Below are 24,012 nucleotides of genomic sequence, written 5' to 3' on the forward strand. Positions count from 1 at the left end.
TTAATCTCTAAAGAACTAAGTGCAAAATAAGACGATCAGATAGTTAAAGTTTGCCCTACAGTCATGCTCTAAGACCCGAAAAATATGAAATAATCTGAAGATTTTCCAGATCGAATCAAATCTCCAATCTATGCAAAAACCCTATGTGTGTGAGAGAGATGAAGCTAATATGGGCTCCTTGCTGCTGCAATAAGCAATAATGTTAACTTATTTTCTTTATTTTTCTTTTTTCTTATTTCTTTATTTGAACCTATTTTCTTCAGAACTCGAGGGAAAATCTAGTGTAGAAACCGAATTCGCGTAGTAAAACTACTAGGAGGTAATTTAAAAAAAAAACTTCTGTTGGTCAATTTTTCGATCCGTCCTTGCCGAAAATGTTCTTAAAATCCTCAAAAACTGTAGAATTTGATAGTAAAAAAAGTCGAATTTCAAAAGCTTGAAAGTTTCATTTCGAAGGCATTATCAAGAATTTTTCAAGAAAATGTTGTGTAGATCAGTGGATTCATCGATCAAACCTCAAAAAACTGTAGAATTTCGTATTTTTTGCAGTAAAATTGCAAAAAAACAAGCGTACAAAACTGAAAGTTCGATGGGTGTCCATCTGCAGGCGGTTTTCTGACATTCAGATCTCGCCCGATCGATTAAGCGACGACTTGGATATTATATCAGACGTTCTTGTTCAAGAATGAATGTCTGAAATGCTACAGAAAATCACCAAAATTCAATTTCTAATTTCAAAGTTTCATCTGGAACGCATCCTCAGGCAATTCTTCACAAAATTGCATGGTTTTCAAGCCAGCGATTTTCCTGCACAGATCACAGAGGTTATCACAGTTATCACAGTTATCACAGTTATCACAGAGTTAGGATTACATTCTGTGATCTGCGATTTCCTGTGTGTTTGTGTCCTTTGGTCGACTATAAAGTTTCAAAATGTAAGTGCGGCAACACGGCTTACCCCCTCTACTAGCCCCTAGCCGACACAAACAAAAACAAAGTAGCCGGATTTCAACTCAAAACAGTCGAAATCGAGATGGCGTGGCAGCGGTAGCGATTATAGGGGAACGCTGGGCAAAATCGAACAATCGCGCCTCATTTGCGTTAATTATTCTCAGTGGTGTAAAATCGAGTGACTTGGTTATTGGACTTGCTAAACCCCACCCCCATCACACCCTGCTTTCCACTCAGGTGAGGCGAAGTCCCAGATGTGAATAGAGCATGATTCCTTCTTGTTGGTGGTCTATTTAAAATTGATTCTTAATATATTGGCATGTTCTTGCTTGCACGTTTTTCACTCCCTAATCAACCCACCCTCTTGCTCCCAGTCCGGAAAAACACCCCTATTTTTATAGGTTATGTCAATGGTGGCAAAGGCATCTTTTCAGCGTCCGGAAACGGCCGCCAGACTCAGCTATTGCACTATTTTCGTCTAGTAGTCTAATAAAAGAGCATAAAAAATCAGCTGCAAAAACAATCTAAAAATAATGCGGCTGCATTTAATTAGCATCCTAATTGGATTGGCAATTTAGACCTGGGCGCTTTCGTCGCTAATTAGATCAAATGGGCAGCTTATCTGCACGTTGACAACAGAAAACTCCATAGATTTCGATGATTAATTACTATTGACGGCTACTTATTTGCCCAACAAGAGAACGATTAGCCATTAGAAATTGTGGCTATTTGCTGTTAACAATCCATTAGGTCTGGTAAAGTTGTCGACGAAAAAAAAACCAGAAAATTCTTATCCTTTCACTTCAATTTCACGCAAAAGTCGAGTAAACCCAGCGTTCTTCATTCAACAGACATCTAGGCCAGCCATTTTTAATTTATTGGAAGCACAGCTTTCTGTGGAGCATGCACCTGAAATAATCGCTAGAATTAGTCAGATTTCATGCTTGTTACCTACATTTCTCATTGCCCTACAATCTGCTAGACGATTCAAGAAGAATTGCTAATGCGACAACCGGAATTTGCACTGTTTCGCTTTTTAGAGGTTAGAAAATTCAGATTCTGATCCTGATTGGGGCAGCTTGTGAGACGCCCTATCAAAAAGCTCCTAATAATTGTTGGGAAATTCACCACCGTTTACTGCAATTTTGCCTTATACCTCTTTAGAGGTTAGGAATTTTATACCGAATTTGTTAGGGAAAGACAGCCCTTGAAACACTCAATGGAAAAGGTCATTAAGACTAATGCGCTATTTCGAACAGATTTCGAGATATTAATGAATATGTTGCTATTGTACTTCAATGTTTTTAGAGGTTACATTATTTTAATGCAGCTTAGTTGAGCTCTAAGGAGGCTCTACAGAAAAGCTTCTAATGATTGTTCAGATTTTTGCAACAGTTTCCGAAATATAAGGAATTGGTGGATTTTTGGCTCTGCTTTTTAGAGGTTAAGAATTTCCGATGAAACCTTATCAAGAAAACGACAATTTCTAAAACCCTCTATTAAACGTCTCCTGATATTTTGCAGATTGTCACAACCGTTCGCGCTATATGAAAGAAATACTGCAATTTTAGTCAACATTTCCTTAGAGGTTAGCAATTTTAATCCGCGTTTAATACGAAGGGACAGCTCTTGAAAAACTGCATCAAAAAGGTCATTACGATTAGTGGGCTATTTCTGACAGCTTTCGAGATATTAAAGAATATGTTGCAACCTTGCTTCCATCTTTTTAAAGGTTAAAAAATTTCAACACACAAAGTTTTTATGACGCTCTACCAAAGGGCTCCTAATGATGGTTCAGATATTCTCAATCGATTCAGAAACATTGACAAATTATGGCAATTTGAGCTCTGTTTTTGAGAGGTTATAAACTTACCTTCCGATATTTTTAGACATGGATAGTCCTTAAAACAATTCTTAAGACGCGCCTTAAAAACATCCTTAAAAATGGTTAGATATTTGCTATCGTTTGCTTAAAAAACGTAAACAATAATGCAATTTTGCCTGTATGTATTCAGAGGTTAAGAATTTTTATTGGGCTCTTACTATCTATCTTACTAGGAAAATGCGCTTCTTAGGACGCTTTCTTAGGCAACACCTTCTAGTGTTTATGTAGACATTTCCAACCAAATGCCAGATATAAATAAATTACTGCAATTTTGCCCTATATGTATGTATTTCGAGGTTAGGAATGTGGATTGAAAATTTCTTAGAAAAAAGCAGGACATTTGACGCTCTTTGAGCAACTGCTAAAGATGGGATTTTCTCAATTGTTTCACAAATATCAATCAATTATGTAAAGTTTTTATATCATTCTTTAGAGGTTAAAAATTCTTATTAAACTTTTAATATCTAACCTCTTTTGTTGGTTCCTGTTCGTTACAATTTTTTTCCGTTTTTTTTTAACGATTTCCGTAGTATGTACAAGAAAATTACTGCAATTTTAGAATTTACTCTGCAGAGGTTAGGAATGTCTGATTCAAAGCCCTCATTAGGAAGCTAAATCAACAGACAAGTTTATCACGAAAAGACAGCTTTTGAAACACTCCATGAAAAAAGTTGCAAGAGGCCGAATTGTTAATGGAAAGGTTGCAATTTTGCTTTCATCTTTTTAGAGGTTAGAAACTTTTAATGCAGATTAATTGCGACAAGGATTCTTTCAAAAAGCTTCCAATGATTTGGTTTCCGTTTGTTGATTTGGTCGCCTCAGTTTTTGAGAAATAATAAATGACTACAATTTTGCCCTATACATTTTTAGAGGTTATTAATTTTTATTCGAGGTCTTGACTAGAAAATGCGATTTTTAGGTCGTTCTTTTAAGCATCTTCTGATTATTGAATAAAAACTCTCAACCTTTCCAAGATATAAATAAGTTGCTGAAGTTTTAGCTCGGTTTTTCAGAGGTTACAAAATTTCAATTCAAACCGTATTAGGCAAACGACATTCAAAAAACTCGTTATGGAACGGCTTATAAACGTTACTGCAATTTTGCTTCCATTTCTTTTGAGGTTAGAATTCTATTGGGATGTTATTAAGAAAAACAGTTTGTGAGACGCGCTATTAAAAAGCATCTAAAATTGTTTGGATGTAAGATGTAAATAATAAACAGCCATTTTTGCATTCATTCTTTAGAGGTTAGGAACTTATATACATACTTTTTAATGGAAAAATACCCCTTGATCACAGTGTGCGATATATTATCAGCTTACCAAAGGTTACTGAAAATGTGAACAGTAAATGCAATTTTGCGTGTATCTTTTTAAAGGTTAGGAATTTTTTATGCACACTAAACTGCACATTTGGAGCGCTTGATTCCTCCTAATAATGAGTTTCTGATTATTTTCTCTGAATTTCTGAGCTAACGGTAGATCGGACTTAAACCATAGATGTCTAGAGGTTACAATCACTTGCATTTTATGCTTGTTAATCATCCGAACCTAACCTGACTTAAATAGTGCGCAAGTCAGCGTCAATTATTTTCGAAAGTGCAAATGTATTAATACCGGAAGAATTCGGCTTCAACGGAGTAGTTTGACTTGGAAAATCGATGTTTATTCAAGTTTAAACCTTGACTGCCTGCATCCACGTTCTGCACTATTAACCTTTGGCCACATCGAGTGTGTATTTATTCAGATTGCAACATTTTTCCTCTTTTGCATAAGCACTTAGCACTAAGCTGGTTTGATGAATCGCATTAGTGGCAGCTTTTCAATTCCATTGATCTGCAATGCTTTTAATTTAATTAATTTTTTTATTATTCATTATACATTATTTTCTGGCAGATTACTGTGACGCATGCCATGACCCTATAAATTGTAATGAGGAATAATGTTACTTAATGGAGCTTTTCCGTTCATTAAATGGATCGTTCCAGTCTGATCGTATAATGCTCTTAAAAAATTAACAGTCCAATGGCCTGGGGTTTTATTGAACATTCAGCAAATTGGGGCAAAATTTTCGTGTTTCTCTAATATAAATACAGTCATTGTTCTCTATCGTGACGACTAGAGTCAACTTTTTCTGTTCTGTGCGTAGCTTTTCCTTCGTTGCTTTAAGCGGCCAATTAAATGGTTTTCTTTGCAATATTTCCGCAACCTTAAGGAACGAAAGGCGCTTCAAAGCATTTGACTTTCACTCAAAACGTTGTTTCAGGGTGTTAATTAGGTCAGGGTAGCACCGTGATGTGTGACACTTTTGTGTTGATGCCGCTATGTGCGCCAATGCGCTATAACACATTGTGTCTTACGGTGTAACACGTTAACTCAAACTTTTTGAACACCTGAACATCCACTGTGTCACCCAATGTGTTGATGGTTTCCAGGGGCAAATAACCCAATAAATTCATCAAACTTGGAAGATATTTGCAAAAAAGAGTGCTACAATCAATCTGTTAAGTATCGTTTGTTAAACGATTTATTAATTTAATCTCTGCGGAATATGTAACAACATGGTCTGTTTACGGCAAAGTGGAAAAACCGGCGCTTCCGGCCATTAAGCAAGCTAATGGTTATTGCAACAATAGACGATTGAAAATAACCATCATCAATCTTTGCGTTTAATTTTTTCAATGCTTTGTAATCAGTATGGAAAATTTGGAGACAATTTTTTCAAATTTATTTAACGCACAGATTTGTGAATGTTTGTTGCGGTTGCGATGCAAGCTGCGGCTGAGGATGGCTTTCTTATAAAGTCTAAACCATAAACCACATTTCAACATGACCGAGACATTCGGGGCATTCTGATTACTGGCGCATCCCAGGGACGGCGGCATGTTTCCATAAAAGAACGTTGAATCGGTTACGGGGAATCGAGCCAATTAAGGGGCGCCGTCCCCACGCAAAAACACTCGCTCGACGAATGGGAACAATTCATTTTCCCCCCCATTTAACTGAAGTACTTTTTGAGACGGATGAGGATCTTAAGAAAGAAGAGTTTTTGAAGCGCGACTGCTTAAAAAATTTAAGCTTTTCAAAGTCAAGTTTAAAAAATTGTCAAAACTCAACGGCAGAGAGGAATTGAGTGAAACTTTGCACGCGTCGCACTAAGGCCTTTTTCTAGAAATGCTCAAAATTTCTGCCGATTATCTTTGCCAGGATAGAAGTTGTGAGTTTTTTTGGAATGTACCGCACAATTGCAAAAATCTCTTTAACGGTAGGTTTAAAAGCTGTCCAAATTTTTTTGGCCCCTGGGAATTGAGTGAAACTTTACCCGAATTGAACCAAGCGCTTTATCTCCAAACGTGAAGAATTTCAGCTGCTTGCCTGCTCCAGGATGGGAGTTATGGAGTTTTACAAACATCTTCACTCAAGTAAAAAAAATTATAAGTTAAAAAATTGCGCAAAAACTTATTGACTCGGCAAAATTGAGTGAAACTCCGCACAAATTAAACTACAAGGTTTTTCGAGAATCTCACCAATTTTTAGCTGCTTATCTGCTCCAGGTTAGGAGTTACGAATTTTTTGACGCACTTGAAATCATCACTTTTTAAGAGTGAGTTCAAAAATTGCGCAATTTTTAACGAATAGAGGGACTTGAGTGAAACGGGGTACGCCTCGAACTAAGGGTGCTTTCCAGAAATACCAAAAATTTTGAGCTGCTTATCTAGTCCAATGAAGAAATGATGAATTTATATAAGAAAACCCGCCCAATTTTTAGAAATAATTTGAAGGTTAAGTTTAAAAATAGCGCAAAACTCATTGATTAATGCGAATTAAGTGAAACGTCGTGCAAATTAAGCTGAGATGTTTTCTAGAAACCCACAAAATATCAGTTATTTACCTGCTCCAGGTTAGGGGCTACGATTTTTTGAAAACTTGCCTACGCAATTTTTAAAGAAGATTGTTCAGTTGAGATAAATCTGCCTTTCTACACCTGCCGTTAAATAGAGTGCCCGAATCAGATTTTAGAGTGATTTAAGTGAAACTCAGAATATTTAAAGCCAAAGCTCTTCTATATAGTGAGCGACTTTCATGTGGCCACCTCATATGGGTTGGAAGTTATGAAGTTTTGAAGAATACCTATTTTTCAAAAACCCACAAAAATCCGATTTTCATGCGATTTAATTTAAAATATCAGCATTTCTCGCAGGAAATGTCTTCTATAGAGTGCGAAACTTTCATGTTCCCACCCGATCTGGGTTCGAAGTTTTGAACGTTTAAAAAATATCGCGCGTTTGAGTRAAAATGTCAATTTCTTCTACTGCGCTTTGAGAACACGCAARATCARGTTTGGGTGCGGTTTAAATRAAACTGTCAGGATTTTTTCAGTTAGGTTTCTTCTATAGGGTGAGCGAGTTTCMCGTGACCGCATGATCTGGGTTGAAAAGTAGGAATTAAAACAAAACCTGCRTTTTAATAAAAATTTCAATTTCGACCACTGTTTAAAGACCGAACAAAAACTCTATTTTTGTGCTATTTAAATGAAACTCTCAGGATTTCTAGATTWAAGTRACTGCTATAGAGTGAACGAGTTTCACTGTGGCACSTAATCTAGGTTGAAAGTTATGAATTTTTAAAGATGACCKCGTATTTGAGTAAAAATWTCAATTTCTTCMTCTTCGCTTAGAGAGCGCACAAAACTCTATTTTTGTRCTATTTAAATGAAACTCTCAGGATTTCTAGATTAAAGTGACTGCTATAGAGTGAACGAGTTTCACTGTGGCACCTAATCTAGGTTGAAAGTTATGAAGTTTTAAAGATGACCGCGTATTTGAGTAAAAATTTCAATTTCTTTCACTGCGCTTAGAGATCGCACAAGCTCTATTTTTGTGCAATTTATATAAACTTTCGGAATTTCTAGAGTAAAGTATCWTTTATATGGCGGACGAGTKTCACGTTGCCACGGAATCTGGGTTGRAAGTKATGAATTTTTAAAGATGACCGCRCATTTGWKTAAAWATTTCWATTTCTTCCWCTKCGCTTATAGAGCGCACAAAACTCTATTTGTGTGCTATTTAAATGAAACTCTCAGGACTTCTAGATATAAGTAACTGCTATAGAGTGAACGAGTTTCACTCTGGCACCTAATCTAGGTTGAAAGTTATGAATTTTTAAAGATGACCGCGTATTTGAGTAAAAAATTAAAATTCTTCCTCTTCGCTTAGAGAGCGCACAAAACTCTATTTATGTGCTATTTAAATGAAACTCTCAGGATTTCTAGAGGAAAGTATCTTTTATATGGCGGACGAGTGTCACGTTGCCACGGAATCTGGGTTGGAAGTTATGAATTTTTAAAGATTACCGCGCATTTGAGTAAAAATTTCAATTTCTTCCACTGCGCTTAGAGATCGCGCAAAAATTTTGTTTTTATGCAATTTAAATGAAGCTCTCAGGATTTCTAGAGCCAAGTGTCTTCTATGGAGTGAGCGAGTTTCATTGTGGCACTTAATCTGTGTTGAATGTTAGACATTTTTTAAAAATTCGGCTCGTTTCAGTGAAAAAATCAACTTCTACCACAGCATTTAGAGAGCGAGAAAAAATTATATGTTTTGGTGAAATTTAAATTAAACTTTCCGGATTCGGAATAGGGTGAGCGAGTTTCAGGTTGGCATATAATCTGTGTTGAGAATTATGAATTTTTAAAGAAGACCGAATATTTGACTAAAATTTTCAAAATGCTTCCACTGCGTTTAAAGAGCATGCAAAAGTTATATTTTGTATAATTTAAATTAGACTCTCAGGATTTCTAGAATTAAGTGTCTTGTATAGGGTGAGCGAGTTTCACTTTGGTATCTATTCTGTGTTGAAAATTATGAATCTTTAAAGAAGACCGAGCATTTGAGTAAAATTTTCAATTTCTTTCACTGCGTTTAAATAGCACGCAAAAGTTTTATTTTTGTATAATTTCAATTAGATTCTCAGGATTTCTAGAGTTAAGTGTCTGGTAAAGGTTGAGCAACTTTCACGTTGGCATCCGATCTGGGTTGATAGTTATGAATTTTTAAAGAAGTGCATTTGAGTGATTCAATTTCTACCACTGCGTTTAGAGAACGCGTAAAAATATATTCTGGTGCTATTTAAATGAAACTCTCTATGTATCTTTTAAAGAGTTAGCGAATTTCACGTCCCCTGCTGATCTGGGTTAGAAGTTAGGAATTTTTAATGCAGACCGCGCCGTTTTTGAGCTGTTTATCTCCACTCCAGGACAGGAGTTATTGATTTCAGAAAAAAGTCAATTTAAAGAAAAAATCATTTTTAAGGTAAAGTTTCAAAATTGCATAGATCTCATAGTCTAAGGATATTTCAGTATAACTTTAAAAAAATAAGAGGTAAGAAGTTACGAATTTATTCAAAAATGACCAACCAATAAAAAAAAAACACTTTTTAAAAGTAAGTTTTCAAATGCCGCGAAATTGAATGGCTAGAGGAAATTAAGTGAAACTTTGTTGGCGTTAAACCGAGGGATTTTTGAAGAGCCATAAAAAAAGTCAGCGGCATTTCTTCGACAGGAAAAAGTAATTTTTAAGGAAAATTTTAACAATTGCGTAAAGCGGAATGACTAGGGAGATTTGAGCGAAATTTTGCATGTAATAAGCCAAGAGCTTTTTCTCGAGACTTTCAAAAATTTACCGCTTTATTTGCTCCAGCTTAGGAGTTACGAATATTTTTCCGGCATGCCAGGCACAATTTATAAAAAAAAACAGTTTTTTGCAGTAAGTTTTAAAATTCCACGAAACACAACAGCTTAAGGGCGAATTACGTGAAGACTTCTCTGCATTGAACCAATGAATTTTCCTACAAATACCAAAGTTTTTTCTAGAAACATTCAAAATTGCAGTTGTTTATCTGCTCTATGTTAGAAGTTATGACTTTTTGAAAACAGTATTGCACAATTTCAAAAAAATCACTTTTTTAGTGCTAAATTCAGAGAAGATTTCCCTACATTTATCACCGGACTTTTTCTGGAAATATCCGAAAATTCAGCAATTGATCTGCTCGAGATTAGGAGTTATGAATTTTTAGAAGCGTTCAAAATATTACCTTCCTTTCCGTTTTCAGGCAAGTTTACAATTTGAGTTAATCCGACTTTCTGGAGAGAATTGAGTGAAACTTTGTACGCGTTAAACCTAAGACCTTTTCCAGAAATACCTAAAGTTTCAGCAGCTGATCTGCTTCAGGAAAGGAGTTATGCATTTTTAGATACATGCCTGCATAATAAAAAAATGAAATCTCGTTTTACGGCAAAGTTTAAATATTGCTCAAAACTCAACCCCTGGGAAGACTTGAATGAAACTTTCTGTACATTGAAATCCTCTTTTTTCCAAAAAAATATCCAAAATTGCAAGAATTTGATAATATGTTCCTGAGGAGAATAGGAGTTAGGGATTTTTAAAGATGGGACTGCGCTCTTAGAAAAAGTTTAAAAAACTCCACAGAACTCCATCGAGTTAAAATTGAATGAAACTTTGCAAGCGCTGGCCTCTAGGCTCACGGGTAAGGAGGGATTCTTGAAAATGGATTTGAAAAAAGTTTAAAAAATGTATATCTCAACGGCTAGCGAATTAAAAAAAAACTTTATTGTATTGAAATATAATATTTATTCTATCAATATCAAAACTGACAGAATTTTTTATCTGCTGCAAAATAAGAGTCCCGAGTGTTTGGGGGCAGAACGACACTCTTTGGAAAAATTATAACTTTTAAGGTAAAGTTTCAAAAATTTGCAAGAGTTAATGGGTAGATAACAGAGTGAAACTTTGTATAAATTGACCTCAAGGCCTTTCTTATAAACGTCCAAAAAGTCAGCTGTTTGAGTGGTCGAGGATGAGAGTTAGAAATTTTATAATTGGGTAAAATCAGTTTGCATAAATCCCTTTTTAACGTAAAGCTGAAAAACTAAAAAAGCGGCTAATGATCTTTCGTCCCTAATAAAATCGGCTTCTGTTAAATAAATACAAAACATTTTAGTTTGAGGCTTTTCCTATGCATTTCCAAAAAGTCAGCCTTATGCCTGCTCTACCGTAGACTTTTACTAATTCGCAGAAAATAACAAAAAAACATTAAGGTAAATTTTAAAAAATCGGTAAAAACTCTACGGCTAGAGAATATTAAATAGTTTGAAAAACGACCTTTTTAGATGAATGAATGAATCATTAGAATTGACTTAAACTTTGTATGTATTGACCTCTAAGGTTTGCAGATTAATTGCGGCAAACTCGGCATTTTATCTGCTCCAGCACACAAGAGTTACGATTTTTAGGGACAGATTTACATTCTGAGAACGAAAGACTCTTTTAGAGGTAAAATTTAAAAAAAACCGCGATTATTAACGGATTTTTGGAATTGAGTGCAACCTGGTTTATATTAGCACTATGAATTTTTCTATAATTATCCAAACTTGCAACATGCTTATCTGTAGAACAGAAGGAGTTACGATATTACAGCGCCAGTGCACTCTTTGAATAAACCACTTTTTAAGATAAAGTTAAAACAGCCTGCAAATATCAGCGGATAGTTGAAATCGAGTGAATCTTTGCATGCACTGACCTCTAAGGTTTTTCAATAAATTTCCAAAAATTTGGCCATGTGCCTGCTCCAGTTTAGGAGTTTTGCACAAGTTGAAAAAAGCTCTTTTTACCAGATTGCCAGATTTCGATCTGCATCAGACTAGCAGTTACGAAGCGTTCAAGTCTACCCATAGCAATTTTTTTCAATTTTGGCTCCATTTCTTTCAGAGATTAGTAATAAGCATCATTTGCCTCGTTAAGCATGCAGGAGTTTCGCAAATAGTTAAGTAATCTGTGATTGTGGCCATCCACTAGCAACTTAAACCGTACTAATTAGCGTCATTTAACGGAAACCTAATTAGTGCCACCACTGAGTGTCTCTAATGAAATAACCGCTGTAAATTGCCGGAAATTCCTGGTTGTTTCTCCTGATTTTCCTCACTTAATTTTTGAAATTCTTCAGGGCTTTGCAGATCGAGCGATAAGGAAAATGGGGCTGAAATGACTTCAGCATGACGGTGTTGAACCTGAAGCGGGTATGTCCAAGGCCCAGCCCAAAGGGCTTTGCCTTGACTGCAATAATTGCAACCATCTTGCTATGCATCTACTATACAAGGTAATAACAAGAAGAAATTTGGATTATTAAAACTCAAATTGCACGTGATTTTTCAGTTACACTTCGGATGTTCAACGGTCAAATCACTCGATCATTTCGGCAGAGCCTGTGGCTCTTCACGGAGCTGGACTGTTACCCACCGGCTTAAGTAAGCTGATCTATGAGAAAAAAGACTTTGAAAGTTGTCCCAAGCTGGTTACGACTGAGGCGGACATTTCCACTCTGGATGTGTTCAAGGACTTTGACTTTCAGGTAATTTTCTGTTTTCGTGAAGAAATTTTTTTTTTCCTGCCATAAACCGGTTGAAATGAGTTGATGGGCGGCGTTTTCTTTGTTGTAAGACGATGTTTACATAACGCTTTGACTGGCACCGGCTTTATAAACCGGTGTGTACTTAGATTGGGTAAATATTTGAGCTCTCAGCCCAACTTCGTGCCAATCATTCTTTTTATGGAAATGGCTGGGAGAAAGTGGAACGATGGGAAAGAAAATGTTGGGAGGATGCAACCAACGGACCAGATTTCAAGCAGTTTCAGGTTGTTTACAGCTGAAATATTTTCAAAATCTTACTATTTTCCCCCCAAACGAAGAGTCGTAGCGAAAAATATTGGTTGGCGATTGAAGTTTTTGGGTTCGAAACCTTCCATCAAAAATATCTACAAAACTGAAACCTGTGACAAAATTGTAAGCACGCCCCTGCATAGAGGAGGTGAAAGTGTCTGAAAAAGTGCTGTTCACTTTTCCTCTAATTTGACTAGTAAGTGAACTACTGGGGGTTTTTGGATTTCTCAGCACTGGAATTTTTTTGCCGATCTCCCAGAGGGCCCAATTGGCACTGAATATGTAGGAGTAATAGGAAAAAGTTTGAAAGTTCAGGCCCCATAAAAGTCCGTGTACAAATTTTCGTCTTTTCCTCCTACTTCAGTGGAGGAATTTTTCCGAAACAAACCCACCCGTTTGGTCATTTTTTCTATGTGAAACGCCCCGTGAAGCAAAGTTTTCGACAAGAACATTTTTCTTTTTTTTAGAGGAGATTTCATCGGGCCGGACGCTTGTAAAATGTGAAAATTGTGTGATTTTTTTTTCAAATTCACGTTTTGTTTTATTTCGTCAGAACGAAATTTTCTGGGAAAAAATGTTGCTCTCCAGACTCCGCGTTTAGTTGCAATTCATGGCCCAATTTTTCCATTAAAAGAGCCTATTTGACAGTTTAGAGCCTTATTTGTCCGCTAATATGTTTTCATAATGGAAAATTAAGAAAAAGTGGAACTCATTTTCGCTTTTCCACTGAAAAAAACCCTAATTGCACTATTGGAAGGTCGATAGTGTTTTTCTACAGTTTGATTGGCTACTGAGTTTACATTTTTTTGGGTCATTTTTCCGAAAGAATCAATTTGTAATTGATAATTTAACAAAATCGGGAAAAATGCACTTAACTTTTCAATTTTTCCAATAAAAATCTTCAACCGCACGCTCTATTGAAGAGTTTAGCAACCTTTTCTTCAACAGGTTTGGATTCTGAGTTACGGATTTTAGAAAGTAAAACCGTCCAATAGTTAATGCAAGTATTTTGTGTTAAATCGACCAAAATTTCAATAAACTTTCTAATTTCTCGCTCCATTGAAGAGTTAAGAGCGCCTTTCCCATTTCGTTTGGTGATAAATAAAAAGCGATTTTTAGTCAATAAAATTTGCAAAAATTTGAGGAAATCAGCARAACATTTTYCAATTTTTTAATTTAAAAARGCSCAATAACTCCATTGAAGAGTTTGATAATTTTTTTCCAATTTTTTTGGTWGAMGAAAATCAACTGGTTTGRTTTCTAAGTTAYAGATTTTTTTAAAGTAAAACCGTCCAATAKTTAATTKAAGTATTTTGTGTTAAATMGGCCAAAATTTCAATAAACTTTCTAATTTCTCGCTCTATTGAAGAGTKAAGAGCGCYTTTYCCATTTCGTTTGGTGATAAATAAAAAGCRATTTTTARTCAATAAAATTCGCAAAAATTTGAGGAAATCAGCARAAYATTTTYSAATTTTTTMATTTAAAAAGTKCCCAATAACTCCATTGAAGAGTTTGATAATTTTTTTTMCAATTTTTTTGGTTGAMGAAAATCAACTGGTTTGKTTTCTAAGTTTTTTTCTAAGTTTTTTCTAAGATTTTTTTAAAGTAAAACCRTCCARTAGTKAATTYAAGTATTTTGTGTTAAATCGGCSAAAATTTCAATAAAYTTTCTAATTTCTYGCTCTATTGAAGAGTTAAGAGMGYCTTTTCCATTTCGTTTGGTGRTAAATAAAAAGCRATTTTYAATCAATAAAATTCGCAAAAATTTGAGGAAATCAGCAAAACATTTTCCAATTTTTTCATTTAAAAAGGCCCAATAACTCCCTTGAAGAGTTTGATAATTTATTTCCAATTTTTTTGGTTCTTGAGTTATAGAATGATACAGCAGATGAGTCTAAAGCTTCAATAGCTCAGTGAAGTTTATTTTTAAGAAAATCGTGCCAAAATCGAGAAAATTTCAAAAACATGTTTTGCAAAAATTCGTAAATATCTCCAAAACCAAAAATGATGGGGATATTTTGAGCACGCCAATGGGTCGAGGGCGTTAATGTTCATAACAAACGTTAAGTCACTTTTTGGCTAAAATCCATATTAAGCGAGCCAAAAAGAGAATTGAGCACGATTTACTGCAATAACTCCAATTTACCTGGTTAATTTTTAGGATATTTTATTTGTCTGACACGTTCCTTCAGAAAAAAGAACAACCTAATATTTAACTCGATCTCGCAAAAGTTGCACACAGAACATGCCACCTGAAAAATGCCAGTTTTCCATTCAACATTGGGCGTGCCTGATAGTGTCATTTATGCAATTAAGACTGATTTGCTCCCTAATTGAATCATTATTTAATCGGGCCTTTTTCTGCAACTTACATGTTTTCCGCACACGCAAGACGATCGTTGGGCGGCAGTTTTACTGAAAGGGTGAATCTATTTGCCAGCTCTTTCAGCTGAAAATTTAGTGCAATTTCCCAAGGCGAAGAATCAACTTTGCTTATTCCGATTAAACCAGCAAATTATTGATTTTACCCAGTAAATGTTGGGTGGAACATTCGTGGTTTTCTTCCATGTTTGCCTCCATTGGGATACAGTCAAGTCATTTCACGCCAAGTCGAGTCAATATCTTCCTTCAGGGCTTCAAATAAAAAGAGAATTTATCGGCTGGCAACGGCAGTTGTCCTGTTCTCATCGCCCGTAAAGAAGTGCTAACTAATGGGAATTGAAATCCATAAAAATCCCTGGAAGAAATGGGAAAGATCTTTTTCTCCGGCGGAAACACGCCCGCCCGTTCGATGGAGCTTTTAATGGCTTTCCAGGCAAAATTCTTTTTATTTCCTCAAATACGTATAGGTGGAAAAGCCGGATTGGAACGATACTCTTCAGCAGCATTTTAATGAGCGCAACCAACACTGTTTGGGATTTATTGCCGATGTTCTAACAGTTTTGCTTCTTACTGCGCTCATTAATAGAGACTAATTTGCCTGTAAAGTCGAAGAGCTTTGCGCCCCTCTCGACTAGGTCAGCGCCATTAATTCAAATCTCATTGTCTCTGTGGGTCCTTTATATTAATTGGATTCTAGACGTTTCAAATGACCACAAATTTTTCTTCGCTTTCAGCCTTCCTGGATGAGGAGCAAAGAATATTGGGATAAAACCTTTGAAGACCGCTACGAACGCGAGAAGATGAATCCAGAACGACCGCCTTTAAAGGTAATTAGGTACAAGTTTTCCAGAATTTTCCCACTCCAATTTGAAGTTTTCCAAGAAAAGAGCCATTTGAGGGGAAAATGGCAAAGCAGTGAAACCTGATGTGTACGAGACATGAAAAATCGCCGATTGAATTCAGTTTCTGACCTTAAAACGCGAAATGTGGGTAACCAGTTTTACGCTCGCTTTAGTAAATACCAAACATTTCGCAACAAGTCGTTAATTTCTTATAAATATTTGTGTTGGGCATTTTTTCGCTGTATCCTCCGGCTCAACTTTCGTTTTAAGCGAAACCAGGCCTTTTCCTCGCTGAAATCAGTTAAATTAGCTGGCTTCATTTTTTTAATTTTTAAATTTTCCGAACGCAAAAGTACGTATTCGACATGAACGTCCTATGAAGGACAGTTTGTATTTTCAACGGGGGGATTTCGTTCTATTTTCACATTTTCTTTTCATAAAAACGAAGCTTTTTGTTGCAAAATGTTCTACAATCTACTTATCTACATGGCAACCAGGGGCAAGGTAATGCCAAACTTACCGATAGCTGCATCGTGCCACCTGGAAGAAAAGAAAAAATCTGTTTAGTGCTGCGGAAAATCTGTTCAAAGTCATGTTATAGAAAATCGGAAAAGCAAAGAATAAGAATTGCAAACAATCTATAAAACTGCAGTTTCTTTTCCAAGAACTAAACTCAGTTAAACCTAAAGGATTTATAGATTAGAAATCATTCTTACCAGCCTTCTGCAAGCTGGCGCCCCATCCTCCATTGTCTACCCCTTAATCCCCAAAAAGGCGACGCCACACTTGAACACACCCAATAAAAATGCATTTCGAATTAAAAACTTTCCTTAGCGTCACAACGATTCTATATTTTCCATCTATGAACGCAATTCAGACCGAATATTCCGACACTTTGTCCAAAAATCGAAATTTTGCCGCATTGAAAAGGCACCGAACTACAGAACCAACATAATAATTTGCTTCAACGCCCTTTGGATAAATCATTTATTTGCAACAAATTCTATGCATCAGACTTTTGTATACTCAATTAAATGCTGCCTATGAAATTAGTCGTTTTATTCGACTTTTATCAAATTATTTTGAGCCATTTGACCTAGATATTTTATGTAAATCTTGGCTAACTAGCAGACTTACATTCAAGATAAACAATTTCGAGATTCAAAAAAATAATTTTTGAAGTCTCCTTTGCTTGCATTATTATGAGCTACGGAATACGTAGCTTGATTTTGACAAGATTTTTCCGATATGTCTTGATTTTCCCGAAAATTGTAATTCTTAAACTTGATATGTTGGATAAAGTTTGCTTAAATTAGAGATCCAGATTCAAGCCGTGTCACGATTGGTGACTGCTTTTCTTTGCCTTTCTTTCTTTTTCTGGTCATTTTTAGCTGGATATTTTGTGTCAGACCTGGCTAAATGGCAGAGCCACATTTGCAACATTTGGAATACTTTTTTTATTCTCGCTTTATTTTTATGAAAATATCCCGATTCAAGCGGTCGTGAATCGTGGTCAAAAGCTCAACTTTTTCAATCAAACAACGAAATTTAATGCATTGTTCAACATTGCTTATTGATCAAGCACCAAACGTGGTCATTAACCATTTGAACCGCACACAGGAAAAGCCGATTCTTGTCGGTTTCTGCACTCCAACACACAACTCATTTAAATATTGCCATAATTTCGCACCGCTGACCTGACACATTTGAGCCATCATAAAGAGAATTCTAATTTAGCACGCTATTGTTTCACTTCCCATAATGTTGGCTGCATTGTTGGAACAGTCACAACTTATTTTCAATGTGGCTTAGTGTTGCTTTAATTCATTCTCAAAGCGCAGAAAGCATTTCCATCATCCGTTTCCCGATGCTTCCGTATTTACGTAAACAGTTGAACGTTTGAATTTGTTGATGCAAAAACGGCATAATTCTTCAAGAAATTATTTTAACTTTTCCAGTTTGTTTGGATATTTGGATCCGATTAAATCCATATTGTTAGAAAGACAAACCCATCCGTTGGCCTGTTTGATTTTATCTAAATAAATAACTACTTTCGGAGTATTTCCCAAGAGGTTCTGGTCGTTGTTTTCTTCGCAGTTAAATAGCAATAATTATAATGCATTTCCCCAATTTTGTTTAATTTTTCTCCTTAAGTTGAGAAGAGAAAAGTGGATACGGTGATTACACAGGCACTAACTTGTTTGGAGTTAAAGACTCAAATGTATGTTTATTTGTAAACATATCAATTCTAGGTTATGAGGACAATAATTGACATTTCGAAAAAGTACGTTCCGTCATTCAATTATTCATATTACTGTTGAATTTACCGTTTATCCTTGTCTATTTTAGTGTCCCTCTGTATAACTCCATGCTTACCGGAGTTTTTAATAATTACGAAGCAACAGGTATTTACGTAATGTTAATTAGGCAGATTACCTTGATAAACATTGTTGCCGTCTTCCTGACGTGTTTTTTTGCAAATGTCTCAGTTTTTAATAACAATTAATTTTTTTTACTATTTTTTCTGTACTCCTAAAACATCACCAGACACAGCTCCAGACGAATGACACCAATTTTGAGTCACCCTGTATATTCTACTCTCTTTTCTAAATATCTCAAAAACTGAAAAATACTGGATTGTCGCAACTTTTTCCTAATTTAACCGACTTGAACTCTCCTGCGATTGCGGCTCTTAGATTTAGATCCTTCCTTTGATAGCAACAAATGTTGATTTGGCGCTTTTTTCTCTTTTCTCTTCAGTAACATGTAAAATTCTAATTATTTTCTACCTAAAATGTCTAAAACTTCGCCTTTATTTCCTGTCGGCAACTTCTCCCTCTAAAAATTACTTTCTATTCGAACAATCGAACATCCTTCCTTCTTCCTATCATGCATCCTTCCTTCCCTTTCTCTTATACCTATATCGATCAGGTTCTGGCAGGTAGGCGTGGCCTCGTTGTCAATGGAAGTGGAAGTGTGTCTCCCCTAAACGGATTTAACACTCCATCTAGCTCCAAACAGCTTCAGCTCTTACTTTTCCTTCTACGCCAAAACCTCTTCACTATCGCCTGGAGATGACAAAGTCTGCCTCTTCAAGAACTCACCATCTTCAATTTGAGCCTCAAAACCCATGAAATCCTCCTCATTATTGACAAGATCTCATGTTTAAGGTGATCATCGTCCCCCACTCGCACAACGATCCAGGCTGGCTCAAAACATTCGAGAGCTACTTCCACGTGTCCTCCAAGCAGATCATGAGCAACATGGTGGCCAAGCTGCAAGAGCACAAGAACTTCACCTTCATCTGGTCGGAGATTTCCTTCCTGAACAGCTGGTGGGAAGAGGCGCACCCGAACAAGCAGCGCGTCTTAAAGGAGCTGGTGAACTCTGGAAGGCTGGAAATCACCACGGGGGGCTGGGTAATGACGGACGAAGCCAACGTCCATCTCTTCGCCATGGTGGATCAGTTGATTGAAGGTGCAAAGCGTCGTTTCTTCACATTTCACAGAGGCTGATTGGGGTTTTTTAAGGTCATCAATGGGTGTGGACCAATTTGGGCATCAAGCCCAAAACAGGCTGGTCAGTGGATCCGTTCGGGCATGGCAGCACCGTGCCATATTTGCTGGGCGCGGCAGGTCTGCGCGGAACAGTCATCCAAAGAATCCACTATGCGTGGAAGCAATGGCTGGCATTGAAGCAGCACGGGGACTTCCGATGGGTGCCCAGCTGGACGCCTCATGATCCCTACGGAACCATCCTGACCCACAACCAGCCCTTCGACATCTACTCGATCAAACACAGCTGCGGCCCGCATCCCTACATCTGCCTCAATTTCGACTTCCGGAAAGTCCAAGGCGAGTACACGGAGTCCTCCCTCAAGGCCCAAACCATCACCGATAAGAACGTGAAGGAAAAGGCCGAGTTGCTATTGGAGCAATACGCGCGCACCGGGTCTCTGTTCCCCCACAACGTCGTTCTCATCCCATTGGGCGATGACTTCCGGTACAACCTCAAAGAGGAGTTCGACCAACAGTACTCCAACTACATGAAGCTGATAACCCACATCAACTCCCATAAAAGCGAGTACAAGGCGGAGGTGGCCTTTGGCACCCCCCATGACTACTTTGAGGCCATCACCAAGCGGTTCGATCAGTTCCCGTCCTTGAAGGGCGACTTCTTTGTTTACTCGGACATCTTCTCCGAAGGCAGGCCCGCTTATTGGTCTGGGTACTTTACCACGCGGCCTTTCTTGAAGATTCTAGATCGGGAGCTGGAGCACAGTCTAAGGTCTGCAGAAATCCTCTACACTGTGGCGCTTAATAAGGCCAAGCAGCAAAGCTTGGGGGTGCATGGGAAGATTCTGGAGAAGAACTTTGAGAAGCTCATCAGAGCCAGGAGGAATCTGGGGCTGTTCCAGCATCACGACGCCATTACCGGCACCAGCAAGGCCTTTGTCATGAAGGACTACGGAATCAAGCTCTTTGAGTCGTTGAGGGACACTGTCAAGGTGCAGGAAGCCTCCTTGCAAGCGCTGCTGTTCCCCAAAGTTCACATTGCCAAGGGGCAGAATCTGATATTGAGCGATATCGAAAGGGAGTCCTACGACAAGCTCCCCAACAAGAGCAACATCCAAATCGGCCCCGGTCAGAAACGGAGGGTGGTGCTCTTTAACTCCCTCGCCTACCCGCAGGAGCATCTGGTCTCCTTCACTGTTAACACCACTAGCTTGATGGTGACTGATGAAAATGGGGCACAGGTGGATTTCCAACTCAACCCGATCATTGAGGAAAGTTTGGGGAAGCATTGGATCCAAGCGGGTGAGTTCGAGCTGGTTTTTATAGCGAAGCTCGACGAGCTGAGCGCCACAAGCTACTACATCGTCCACTCAGAGAAGAACCTTGCGAATCTTGCCACGATTTATTGCAAAAACTGCATGAAGAAGTCGCAGGTCAGCTCGAATGGAAGCAAGCTGGAGGCTCCGTTTACCATCAAAGATATCCCTCCAAGCGACATTCAGCTGGAGAACCACAAAATGAAAATCCTATTCAGCGGCTCTACGGGCTTCATGAAATCCATAGTGCGCAAGCACAAGCCCAAAGTGATGCAATGTAAGATCCAATTCGCTGCCTACAGAAGCGCCCAGTTCCACTCAGGGGCTTACCTTTTCATGCCCGATCCCAATGAGCGGGACTACGAGAAAGACGTGCTGGCCCAGTACAAAGAGCAAATGTCCGTAATCATCAGCACCGGATTAGTCTCCACTGAGCTGCTGACCATCTACGGCCCTTTCCTAGTCCACAAAATCTCCATCTTCCTGGATGAAGACTCGGCGCTTTCAAACGCCATCAGCATAGAGAACACCATCGACTTTGAAAATCCTCCAAAAAACCGCGAGACTGAGCTCTTCATGAGGATCATTTCGGATGTGCAGAACGGCGACGTTCCAGAGTTCTACTCGGATCTCAATGGCTTCAACATGCAGAAGCGCGTCAAAGTGGAACGGGTGGGGGTTGAGGGCAACTACTTCCCGATCACCTCAATGGCTTACATCCAGGATGAGAGTGTGCGGCTGAGCCTGCTGACCAATCACGCGCAAGGGGCGTCCGCATGGCAACCGGGGTTTTTGGAGCTGATGCTCGACCGGCGCACTCTATACGACGACTCTAGAGGCATGGGCGAGGGATTGGTGGATAACAAGCGAACAACCAGCCGCTATTGGATGCTGATTGAGGATGTTTCCAAGGCGCCAGTTGAGGCCCAGGCGCCTTTGAGGAGGTTTGCTGATGAGGACACCTACGAAAAGGGTAAGCCCGGTGTGCGAACATCACGCGCAAATCAAAATATCTTGACCTTTCGAGCTCCATATGAGGCACCACACATTCCACACACTCGGTTGGATACTGGTGAATGAGCAACGCTCCTTTCTATTTCCATAAGAGTGCCACTTTCTGATCTTTAACCTTCTTCAGGTGAAGTAGTCCGCTCCTTCAACGTCCCGTCGGTTCCATTCGAGGCTCCCAAGCAGGAGGCCTTCTCACGACCGTCCCTATACGCAACTCATCTGTCCAACGCTTTGAACTATCCAGCGCAGTCGTTCATCGTCGACCAAGAGCAGCAGGCGGCCGCACCCAGCAAGCTGAGGTTCCTCAAAAAGGCGCTGCCCTGCGACGTGCATCTACTCAATCTTCGCACGCAAGCGGACTTTGAGTACTCGCAGTTTCCCTCCACCAGTGCCCTGATGGTGCTCCATCGGCAGGGCTACGATTGTACGGTTAGCGCCAACTACAGCTGCACAGTGCTGAGCTTTGAGGCCAGCAACTATTTCGATGCCGTTAAAGTGCAAGCAATTGAATTGAAATCGCTGACTGGATTGGACAGTATTAAGCAATTTAATGATCTCGGGGATCTGTACATTGAACCCATGTCCCTTAAGACATTGAACGTGACGTTCGGATAGGCGCGATGTGATTTTCTAGGCGGAATTGTTTGTAGATATTTTTTTAAATCCTGTACAGACTTTACTAGGCGGATGGCTACAGCTCTCTTAGCTCGAACACTCAACTAAACCATCTCCTAGCGCGTACCAGTAACACTAAACTCTAGATTAAGTAGATCAATGATATTTTATGTTCTTGTGATATACTTGTGTCTGAAGAGGTGCAAGTCTCCTCCTTCTCTTCCTGGAGCTTTAATTTTTCTTGTCGTGTTACGGACGTTATGTGTAATGTACCTAAGGGCCAGCTAGATGTAATTTTCGTTAACCTCTATCTCATACAGGGTGGTTAGGAACTAAGCACACAAAACTAAAGCTAATTCTTATATAGTACAATTATTTGTTTATTGTTGCAGACAGGCCCAGTCGCTTGATGATATTATGTATGGTTTACAAAGGAAATTAGAAACATTCCCCGCTCTCTAACAGTTTTATATGTTATTTGTTTTATATTAGAGTCTTATGCAAGTCGGTATTATTGGACAGCCGATCACGAAGCAGCTGCGTACTCAATGAGTTATTTTAAGCGGAATTTTAGATTTTATAGATTGATTCATACCTTGACGACTACTAGACAAAGAATCATTTTATTAAAGTGCTGGTTTTTTAGTAAACGAGGTTGGTTTTACTTAGTCGTCCACCTTCTTGAGCTTTATTACTGTGCTGTGAATGCGTTTAATGTGTTTATCTGGTTTGTCGCGTCGAGATAATATTTATTGCGACTATTCTTGTTATTTTAGGACTTTGTCTGTTGAGTAATTCTTCGGAAACACTCAAATGTTAAGTTATTGCAAGAAGCGACGAATGTAACGAGTTAATTCAGAAACTTTATAGACTTTTTCGACTATCTGGATCCATTTTTGTGCGGTTTTCCATCTCACACACACTCTAATTGTGCGTATAAATGGACTCCAAAAAACACACTTGACAAAACTTGTTTTTGGCCAAAACTTTCGAACATTTATTTTTATATACACTTTTACATTTATTTTCAATTTAGATTCTCTATATGGCTGCGAAAGCAAATCGATGCCCTGAAAAATAGGTTTTGAAATTGGCAAAACGGCCGGAAAAGAAGCGAATTATGTGCCTTAGTAAGACATTAAAACGGGTTGTACTTTTTTAATTATAAACTGCATTTTTCGGGTCGATTTTTTTTTAAGTTTACAGTTTCTGAATATGTATCAAATTTTACATTATTTTCATCTCTATGAAATGAGGCAGGCATCGAACTCATTGGATGCTGCAGATTGGAAAAAATCGACAATTTTGATTCATTTTTAACGATTTTTTGGGCCTTCGCGATCTTTAATCAACGATATTTTTTACTATTGACTCGAACAACCTTAAAGATGCACATTAGAGAACTTCTTAGGCCAGAAACAATCCATTGAGCTCGAAAAACACTCATGTTAAATTTCGAATTTTGAACGAAAATTTCTTACTGTAGTGGGCCGATTCTTTCAAAAAGTATAAAGTTTCTAAAAATGTCTCAAATTTTACCTCATTTTGCTCTTTATGAAACGCGGAATGCAACGAGCTCGAAAAAATCGACATTTTTGGTTAACTTACCTTAGTTCTGGCATAATTAGTAAGAAATTAAAACTATTATTACTAAAACTACTAGCTATTAAAAAATATATTTTACATTAAAAATTATGCACTTTACCAAAAAAACCCTAAACAGCGTTTTTGTTATCGACTAAATGTAGAATTGAAAAACAAT

General features: G+C 37.9%; 1 protein-coding gene across 1 annotated transcript; it reads left to right on the top strand.

Moving 5' to 3' along the window:
- Positions 1 to 985: 985 nt before the first annotated feature.
- Positions 986 to 22,900, top strand: LOC109546606 (alpha-mannosidase 2). Its single transcript, XM_019917609.2, has 7 exons — positions 986 to 1,188; positions 11,856 to 12,008; positions 12,065 to 12,260; positions 15,686 to 15,778; positions 18,964 to 19,270; positions 19,324 to 21,597; positions 21,763 to 22,900. The coding sequence occupies exons 2-7, from the start codon at positions 11,905 to 11,907 to the stop codon at positions 22,248 to 22,250; spliced, it is 3,462 nt and encodes a 1,153-aa protein (XP_019773168.2). The 5' UTR covers positions 986 to 1,188; positions 11,856 to 11,904; the 3' UTR covers positions 22,251 to 22,900.
- Positions 22,901 to 24,012: the final 1,112 nt, after the last annotated feature.

This window comes from Dendroctonus ponderosae, unplaced genomic scaffold, assembly GCF_020466585.1.
Source record: "Dendroctonus ponderosae isolate FM_Combo_2020 unplaced genomic scaffold, Dpon_F_20191213v2 Dpon_F_20191213_11, whole genome shotgun sequence".
Lineage (NCBI taxonomy): Eukaryota > Metazoa > Arthropoda > Insecta > Coleoptera > Curculionidae > Dendroctonus > Dendroctonus ponderosae.

What these genes read in the sequence shown, in the direction of transcription:
- LOC109546606 (XM_019917609.2), top strand. Translation starts at nt 11,905, where the DNA reads ATGACGGTGTTGAACCTGAAGCGGGTATGTCCAAGGCCCAGCCCAAAG. An exon ending in CTATGCATCTACTATACAAG is followed by an intron (nt 12,009 to 12,064) that starts GTAATAACAAGA and finishes GTGATTTTTCAG; the next exon opens with TTACACTTCGGATGTTCAAC. An exon ending in GGTGGATCAGTTGATTGAAG is followed by an intron (nt 19,271 to 19,323) that starts GTGCAAAGCGTC and finishes GGGTTTTTTAAG; the next exon opens with GTCATCAATGGGTGTGGACC.